The sequence below is a fragment of the Haematobia irritans genome, chromosome 4 (assembly GCF_050003625.1).
Source record: "Haematobia irritans isolate KBUSLIRL chromosome 4, ASM5000362v1, whole genome shotgun sequence".
Lineage (NCBI taxonomy): Eukaryota > Metazoa > Arthropoda > Insecta > Diptera > Muscidae > Haematobia > Haematobia irritans.
Window position 1 is genome coordinate 30,175,433 of NC_134400.1, and position 10,138 is coordinate 30,185,570.

The 10,138-nt window shown below is 33.5% G+C and overlaps 1 protein-coding gene across 1 annotated transcript; it reads right to left on the bottom strand.

The window, feature by feature from the left end:
• Window positions 1–789: 789 nt before the first annotated feature.
• Window positions 790–9,450, bottom strand: LOC142236245 (uncharacterized). The gene is made up of 3 exons (XM_075307516.1): window positions 9,323–9,450; window positions 8,963–9,235; window positions 790–1,358 (listed from the first exon to the last, which is right to left on the bottom strand). The coding sequence occupies exons 1-3, from the start codon at window positions 9,396–9,398 to the stop codon at window positions 901–903; spliced, it is 807 nt and encodes a 268-aa protein (XP_075163631.1). The 5' UTR covers window positions 9,399–9,450; the 3' UTR covers window positions 790–900.
• Window positions 9,451–10,138: the final 688 nt, after the last annotated feature.

The window sequence follows — 10,138 nt, forward strand, 5'->3', positions numbered from 1 at the left end:
CTACGCAATCGATGGTGGGGGGTACATAAGATTCGGCCTGGCCGAACTTACGGCCGTATATACTTGTTATTAATTATATTTCTGTAGAAAATTTTCTCAATATTTTATTTCTATAGAACATTTTCTCAAAATTTTATTTCTATAGAAAATTTTGTCAAAATTTTATTTCTATAGAAAATTTTTCCAAAATTTTATTTCTATAGAAATAAAATTTTAGCCAAATTTTCTATAGAAATAAAATTTTAGCCAAATTTTCTATAGAAATAAAATTTTAAGAAAATTTTCTACTAAAATAAAATTTTCTGTAGAAAAAAAAAACTTACAAAATTTTCTATAGAAATAAAATTTTAACAAAATTTCCTACAGAAATAAAAAATGTTGACAACATTTTCCATAGAAATAAAATTTTGACAAAAGTTTCTAACGAAATAAAATATAGTAGTAGTACTTTTCGAACCCCTTATACCACTGTACCACCTAACTCTATTAGAACAGTTATCATCAGGCGAGCTAGATAACAAAGTTGATGGATTTGAATATGCATTTAATTGGCTGAGTATAATGGACATTTGTATACGGAAATATTCTCTTTGGAAACATAAAATTCCATGAAATTTTAAACAAAAAAACTATACAACTACAAACCAAAATGGGTGGCATCATTTTACTGAATTTTTGATATTTCATCCAATTAGCCAAATAAATTGAATGGAAATGAAAGGAAAACAAGAAGAAGAGAATTGCCTAAAACCCCTCGAAAGCAATAGAAAAAAATATGATACAAATAACTTCAATGGGAATGGTATTTTATTCAAGCATTTAAAAAAATCACATAGCTCTGGGTTATAAAGATTTTCAAAATTGTTGTGAAAAATATCATAGTTTGTCAATTTTCAACATTTAATGCTGACCATGGCGTCCTGGACGTCCATGATGTAGAAATTCATGCAAAGTATGGCGTCCAAAGGCCAATGATTGTCCTTTGCTATAACGTTCGCGTATCTTTTGACATCTATGGTTATTTATTTGTGACTCTTTGGGGCATCCTGAGACCATTTCACCAAACAGACAATGTTGCAATTCCATAGGAGCACGGCTACATTTATTGGCAGGCTTCAGATCCATATCCTTAAGTTTGGCCAAGCATTTATCCACATAGCCCTCGAGGACTTCATGTTGTACTTCAGTATCCTTAGCTAGCTGTTTATTATAGTTGGCAATGATCATTTCACGCATAATATCACCATTCTCATCGAGCATATTCAATGACTTGGCTACACATTCACTCTCGCAAATGATCAATTCTTTGATTTTGTCCATGTGTTCACAGTTGAAGGGATCGAAATTTTCAACATCGGCTGGAAGGCAAAAAGGGATAAAAAAATTAGTAAATGATTTCAGAAAAATAATCCGTAACAAATCTACGACTTTAAATTGCTTTTTCATTTCCTTAGACTTAATGGTCTAAGGGTGAATACTAGATAAGAAAACGAAATGTAAGAAATGGGGTTTTGTCTAAAAAAATATTTCCCTTTATTTTCTATATATTCTGGTTTTATTAGACAAATCGGAGGATCATCCTGTTTGCTAATTTTAAAAATGTTTGTTGAATTAGTTGCATACTTTTAGGCGATCATATATGGTTCTAAATTTTAGCAATTTAGTAGGGAAATTGTGTTCATAATTATTTCAACTTTGTCATCCTATTTGTATCATAATGAAAACTTGGTAAAAATACTTTGTAGTTTCGAAAAGAAAATTTAGATTTACAAGATTCTTATGTTTGATAAATATTTCCCTTTATTTTAACTATAATTTCTCTTGTAACAGATTCGAGGGTCAACCTGTTTGCTAATTTCAAAAAAATCCTATTGAATTATTTGCATACTTTCAGGCGTTCACATTTAGTTGTAGACTTCAGCAATTTAGTAGGGGAATTGTTTTCATAATTTTATCAACTTTATCATTGGCACAAATACTCCGTATTTTAGAAAAGAACAAGTATATACGGTCGTAAGTTTGGTCAGGCCAAATCTTATGCACCCTCCACCATGAATTGCGTAGAAACTTATACGATGTCATCCACAATCGAATTACTTGGGTTGTGGTAAATACTACTTACCGATGTCAAGGTATCTTAGAATTTCTTAACATCATCTTCTAAATTGTAAGCTAGTCCATACGTGATATATATTAGACAAAAAAGGTAAGTCTACAAATAATTACGAATTGATATGAACTTTTGGGTGGTAATTAGAGAGTCAGAATTGAAATATGGGAGCTTAATGCAATTATGAACCCATATGGACCAATTTTTTTGTGATTGGGGGATCGGGTTATCAGTTTATCAGGACCAAGTTTGACATGATTGTTAGCGGTCATTTACTAGCAACATGTACCAAATTTCAAACCGAATCGAATGAATTTTGCTCCTCCAAGAAATTCTGGAAGTCAAATTTGGGGATCTGTTTATATGGGGGCTATATATAATTATGGACCGATATGGACTAATTTTTGCATGGTTCTTAGTGTCCATATATTTACACAAAATATAAACCTTCAACCGGATCGGATGAATTTTGCTCCTCCAAGAGGGTCCAGAGGTCAAATATGGGGATCGATTTATATGGGAGCTATATATAATTTTGGACCGATATGAACCAATTTTTACATGGTTTTTAGAGACCATATACTAACACCACGTACCAAATTTCAATTGGATCGGATGAAATTTGCTCCTCTAAGCGGCTCCGGAGGTCAAATCTGGTGGTCGGTTTATATGAGGGCTATATATAATTATCGACCGATATGAACCAATTTTTGCATGGTTCTTAGTGTCCATATATTTACACAAAATATAAACTTTCAACCGGATCGGATGAATTTTGCTCCTCCAAGAGGGTCCAGAGGTCAAATATGGGGATCGATTTATATGCACAGAAAAAAAAATTACGAACATTTTTCCAATTAAAATCTTAATTGAGTTTTAAAAAATATTCAATTAAAAATTTAATTGATTCAACAAATTTTTTAATTGAAATAAAAATCAATCACACAAATTAATAGTATCAATTAAGTTTTTAATTGTATCAATTAATTTTTTAATTGATACTATCATTTCTGTGATTGAAGACATTTCAATTAAAAAATTAATTGGATCAATTAATTTCGTGATTGAATCAGAAAAATATTTTTTTTTGTGTGTGGGAGCTATATATAATTATGGACCGATATGAACCAATATGAACCGATATGAACATGGTTGTTAGAGACCATATACTAACACCACGTACCAAATTTCAATTGGATCGGATGAAATTTGCTTCTCTAACAGACTCGGGATGTCAAATCTGGGGATCGGTTTATATGGGGGCTGTATATAATTATCGACCGATATGAACCAATTTTTACATGGTTGTTAGATACCATGTACTACCACCACGTGCCAAATTTCAAGCGGATCGTATAAATTTTGCTCCTCTAAGCGGCTCTGGAGGTCAAATCTGGTGATCGGTTTATATGGTTGTTAGAGACCATATACTAACACCACGTACCAAATTTCAATTGGATCGGATGAAATTTGCTTCTCTAACAGGCTCCGGGTGTCAAATCTGGGGATCGGTTTATATGGGGGCTATATATAATTATCGACCGATATGAACCAATTTTTACATGGTTGTTAGAGACCATATACTACCATCACGTGCCAAATTTCAAGCGGATCGTATAAATTTTGCTCCTCTAAGCGGCTCCGGAGGTCAAATCAGGTGGTCGGTTTATGCCGGGGCTATACGTAATGGTGGTCCGATATGGCCCATTTGCAATACCATCCGACCTACATCAATAACAACTACAACAACTAAAGAAAATTTGCCTTACTTCAAAGACATATTAAAACAAGTATATACAGCAGTAAGTTCGGCCGGGCCGAATCTTAAATACCCACCACCATGAACCAAATATTAGGGTTTCCTTTGAAATTTCAGGAGGGCTTGAGGACACTTCCGGAAGATAAATTTAAGATTTCACCTATGAGGACTATATCAGGTTCTGGATTTATAAGAACAATTTTTGTTTGAGTTTTAGAGGAATTATTAACATCTCTTGTAAGTGTGCAAGAAAATTATAAAATAACGTCTTGATTTGAAATCTTAAATCTGTAGATTTTCACCCGGGAAGTAAAATTTGGAAATTTTACATTGAGTTTCAAGCAATTTTCATGATCAGTTGGCCTTCTACACCCTCAAGTAGTGAAGTCGGTCTATATGGAGGCATTACCAAATGGACCGATAAAAACTTAATCCGATACACGTTTTTCTGAGCCTCAAATACCAGAATATTTAGAATTTCAGGCAAATCAGATAAAAACTACGGTTTCTAGAAACCCAAGGAGTTAAATCTGGAAATCGTTCTTATGGGGGCTATACTAAAATATGGACCGATACTCACCGTTTTTGGCACACCTCTTTATGGCCCGAAAATAACTCTAGATTTCCAATTTCAGGCAAAATGGATAAAAACTTTGGATTCTAGAAGCCCAAGAAGTAAAATCGGGAAATCGGTCTATATGGGGGCTATACCAAAATATGGACCGATACTCATCATTTTCGGCACACCTATTTATGGTCCTAAAATACATCTAGATTTCCAATTTCAGGCAAATTGGATAAAAACTACGGTTTCTATAAGCCCAAGACCCCAAATCGGGAGGTCGGTTTATATGGGCACCATACCAAAACATGGACCGATGCTCACCATTTTTGGCACACCTCTTTACGGTTCTAAAGTACCTTTTGATTTCCAAATTCAGATAAATTGGATAAAAACTGCGGTTTCTATAAGCCCAAGAAGTAAAATCGGGAGATCGGTCTATATGGGGGCTATATCAAAACATGGACCGATACTCACCATTTTTGGCACACCTCTTTATGGTCATAAAATACCTCTAGATTTCAAATTTCAGGCAAATTGGATAAAAACTACGATTTCTATAAGCCCAAGAAGTAAAATCGGGAGATCGGTCTATATGGGGGCTATACCAAAATATGGATCGATACTCACAATTTTTGGCACACGCATTTGTGGTCTTACAATACCTCTAGATTTCCAATTTCAGATAAATTGAATAAAAACTGCGGTTTCTATAAGCCCAAGAAGTAAAATCGGGAGATCGGTCTATATGGGGGCTATATCAAAACATGGACCGATACTCACCATTTTTGGCACACCTCTTTATGGTCATAAAATACCTCTAGATTTCAAATTTCAGGCCAATTGGATAAAAACTACGATTTCTATAAGCCCAAGAAGTAAAATCGGGAGATCGGTCTATATGGGGGCTATACCAAAATATGGATCGATACTCACAATTTTTGGCACACGTATTTGTGGTCCTACAATACTTCTAGATTTCCAATTTCAGGCAAATTGGATAAAAACTACGATTTCTATAAGCCCAAGACCCCAAATCGGGAGGTCGGTTTATATGGGGACTATATCAAAACCTGGACCGATATAGCCCATCTTCGCACTTGACCTGCCTGCAGACAAAAGACGAGTTTGTGCAAAATTTTAGCACGATTGCTTCATTATTGAAGACTGTAGCGTGATTACAACAGACAGACAGACAGACAGACAGACGGACAGACGGACATCCTTATATCGTCTTAGAATTTCTCCCTGATCAAGAATATATATACTTTATATAGTCGGAAATCGATATTTCGATGTGTTACAAACGGAATGACAAACTTATTATACCCCCGTCACCATTCTATGGTGGTGGGTATAATAACAGAGAGATGAAAATTTCAAATAATTGTGTCGTTTATTTAATGAATAAGATTATTAAAGTAAATTTTAAAGAAATTTATCATTAATATTGCGTAAATTAAGTGTCCTTCGATTTAAGTTGCATAGAAGGTCAATATTTTTTTCAGTGTAGGAATCACGGAAAAAATCGTGTCATAAATTTAAAGAATAAATTAAATCAAAGTTTAAAGAATTTTGTCGTTAATATTGTGTAAATAGAGTGTCATTCGATTTAAGTTGCACATAAGGTCAATATTTTTTTCTTCAGTGTAGAAATCATGCAAAAACAGATTTGTGTCGTAAAAATAAAATTATTAAAGCAAATTTGTCGTTAATATTATGAAAATTGAGTGTCTTTCGATTTAAGTTGCATATAAGGTCAATATTTTGTTCAGTGTCCTTCGATTTAAGTTGCATATAAAGTCAATATTTTTTTCAGTGTATGAATCACGCAGAAGTCGGTTTAAATAAAAACTCTTCAACTTTTTTAAAAATTTTTTAAAATTGATGAGCTCTTATCCTTCTTATGTCACATTATTTTCAAAAGGCACATATACCGCCTGAAAGTATGCAAATAACTTAAACCGGCTTACTAGCCTGACCTGTATTTCAATTCAATAAAATACAGATGAACTGGTTTTAGACAACATGAAAAATGTGTTTCATTGCACGCAAAAAAATAATTCTTTCCTCCCAAACGAAATTTTAGACAAACAAAGTTCGTTTCTCATTTGCTTTTCGCTGTAAGGAAGTGTATTTGGAAGAAAAGTATATACTTTTTGTGATAAACGTTTATTCTTTTCCAGGATGTAAAAACAATTTCATAAAGACAAACTAAAAAAACATTGTTTTCTTGTTAATTGCATTTTCCCTCACATCTTTCTCACATCCACGAGGGTTTTAGTTCTTAACACCTTTTCCTGTAATACCAACAATGTAGAAGAAATTATACGATTTTATAAATTTTTAATTTTTTTTTACCTTTCGCCTGGACGGAGAATCGAACCGCGGACCATGCACTTTGTAAGCCAACAAACTAACCACTGAGCTATGTACCTGTTATGGTCATCAATAGATAAATATCCATATAAGTTATATTTATATAGCATAGCTTGCGGCGCCCACGAACCGAGTAAAGAAAGTTTATTTAACAGAAACAAACATTTAGTTTGGCACCGTGGAGCAGTGGTTGCTACGTCCGACTTGCATGCCAAGGGTCGTGGGTTCGATCCCTGCTTCGACCAAATTTTTTTTTGTTTTTACATATATTCCAGATATGGTCGGAAGATTCCGAAAAAATGTTCAACATTACATTGTACTATATTAAATTTTGAACTGTAAAATGTGTCTTATTAAAGACCTAAAGTCCGAAAAGAACAGTGTTTGATATAAACGAAATGGACTGTGTTGTTGTTTCAAAAATAACTTTTTTTATTGAAAAAATAAAAATTTTGTAACAAACGAATTTTGTTGGTGATAAAAGTTTAAAATTTTCGAAGCAATTCAAAAAACTCTAACAAAAGAAAAACGTTTTCGGTACACGTTTTCCAAACGTTTTTTTTTCTTTGCGTGTGGTTTAATTTGCCTTACTACATACCATACGACTTTAACAAATTTTACAAATTCGTGTCTTAAATTTGTATTAAAAGCATTTTTCATGCAAAGATTTTGAACGTTGTTATACCCTCCACCATAGGATGGGGGGTATATTAATTTTGTCATTCCGTTTGTAACACATCAAAATATTGCTCTAAGACCCCATAAAGTATATATATTCTGGGTCGTGGTGAAATTCTGAGTCGATCTAAACATGTCCGCCCGTCCGTCTGTTGAAATCACGCTAACTTCCGAACGAAACAAACTATCGACTTGAAACTTGGCACAAGTAGTTGTTATTGATGTAGGTCGGATGGTATTGAAACTGGGCCATATCGGTCCACTTTTACGTATAGCCCCCATATAAATGGACCCTCAGATTTGGCTTGCGGAGCCTCTAAGAGAAGCACATTTCATCTGATCCGTCTGAAATTTGGTACATGGTGTTGGTATATGGTCTCTAACAACCATGCAAAAATTGGTCCACATCGGTCAATAATTATATATAGCCCCCATATAAACGGACCCTCAGATTTGGCTTGCGGAGCCTCTAAGAGAAGCATATTTCATCTGATCCGGCTGAAATTTGGTACATGGAGTTGGTATATGGTCTCTAACAACCGTGCCAGAATTGGTCCATATCGGACCATAATTATATATAGCCCCCATATAAACCGTTATCCAGATTTGACCTCCGGAGCCTCTTGGAGGAGCAAAATTCATCCGGTCCGGATCAAATTTGGAACGTGGTGTTAGTATATCGTTGCTAACAACCATACCAAAATTGGTCCATATCGGTCTATAGTTATATATAGCCGATCTCCACTCACACAAAAATTGGTCCATATCGGTTCATAATCATGGTTGCCACTCGAGCCAAAAATAATCTACCAAAATTTTATTTCTATAGAAAATTTTGTCAAAATTTTATTTCTATAGAAAATTTTGTAAAAATTTTATTTCTATAGAAAATTTTGTAAAAATTTTATTTCTACAGAAAATTTTGTTAAAATTTCATTTCTATAGAAAATTTTGTCAAAATTTTATTTCTATAGAAAATTTTGTTAAAATTTTATTTATATAGAAAATTTTGTTAAAATTTCAGTTCTATAGAAAATTTTGTCAAAACTATATTTCTATAGAAAATTTTGTCAAAACTATATTTCTATAGAAAATTTTGTCAAACTGAATTATATACGTTTAATCGGTCTTTTTTTGATTTAATATATACCACGTATGGACTGACTTACAATTTAGAAGACGGTGTTAGCAGGTTTTAAGATACATTGCCATCGGCAAGCATTACCGCAACTCAAGTAATTCGATTGTGCATGGCAGTGTTTAGAAGAAGTTTCTACGCAATCCATGGTACATAAGCTTCGGGCCTGGCCCAACTTACGGCCATATATACTTTTTTTGAATTACAATTTCTTTTTTTTTCTTTTAATTTGCTACCACTTTTCCTAACACTTTTTATTGCAAATCTTTGATGGCTCGGCATAATCGAACTCTGAGCCATTTTTTACTTAAGTCTAATTCTATACGATTTACTTACGATTATTGGCTCTCAATTTCATGGCGCATTGCTTTTTCGTGTCACGGACCATGCTAAAGTAGTTGGGATCATGTTTGTTAACTTCACAGCAAGTTAGATCCTTTTTGAAATCATGGAAGCCTTTACCACCGCAGGGGAAACCTAACTTGTCATCCATATCAGCATCTTCACTTGATTTCATATCCTTAATAGCTGGCAATTCACTAACATCACGTCGATGACGGGAAGGCAGATTTTGATTCAGATATTCATATTCATCAAATAAATATTGATCTATTTGGTGGAAAAACGAAAATATTACATTACATTTAATATGTAAATAAAATTTTTAGTTATTTTCTTCAAAAAAAAAAAACTTACTAAAATATGTGTCCGAAAAATCATAGGCATTTACGGCCACTAAAGCCAAACACAATACCGGTAGCACTTTAAACATTTTGACCGTTTTATATTTTTTAAGAAACAAACTTCACTTGTTACCTGTTGGAAGAACGACACACGAATACTGGCTTATTAAGCTAAAGATTTCAGTTTTATAGAGATTTTTGGGAGAATTTTCGTTTCGCTGTTGTGTTGTCGTCATTGTTATTGGCCATTTCTCAGAAGACAGCCAGAATAAGAGGTAAATTTCTTTCATTGAATTTCTCTGCCAAATGTTTGTATATAGTTATACACCCACAGAAAAATGTTAGTATGATACTAGGAATAATAAATAAAATCAATCAGGAGTGTGAAGATTATTTCAGTCATACTTAAAAATATGGTTTGTAGAATTTGCTAACCTAAATGAATTTTTTCGGACGACATCAGCTCCTACTGACAGATTTTACGAACCTAAAAGCCTATGAAGATGATTTCTGGACATGGTATATGGCTCCAATAGTGACTGAATCATGATATTATAGGTTGTATTTTCTCCAAATTTGCTACATAATTTTCGTAAGAATTTTGAAAATAATCGGTTCAATTGTTACAATTCCCCTTTTTATTACGAATTCGAAATTAGTTAAAGTCTTTATATGTGTATGCCAGGCGGGCATGCTAGCCATTGCACCACGGTGTAACTAACTAAAATTTTTCTTCCTGGTGGGTTCAATGTTTTTTCAGTGTACACTCAAAAAAAAAGTTTACTTGGATCCAAAGATTTTTGACCTTCCCTTAAGGGTTTTGGTATTG

Excerpts from the sequence above, each read along its gene's own strand:
- LOC142236245 (XM_075307516.1), bottom strand. The coding sequence starts at position 9,398 with ATGTTTAAAGTGCTACCGGTATTGTGTTTGGCTTTAGTGGCCGTAAAT. Across the intron at positions 9,236-9,322 it reads TTTTTCGGACACATATTTTA|ATCAATATTTATTTGATGAA; the intron begins GTAAGTTTTTTT and ends TCCACCAAATAG. Across the intron at positions 1,359-8,962 it reads GAAATTGAGAGCCAATAATC|CCGATGTTGAAAATTTCGAT; the intron begins GTAAGTAAATCG and ends TTTGCCTTCCAG.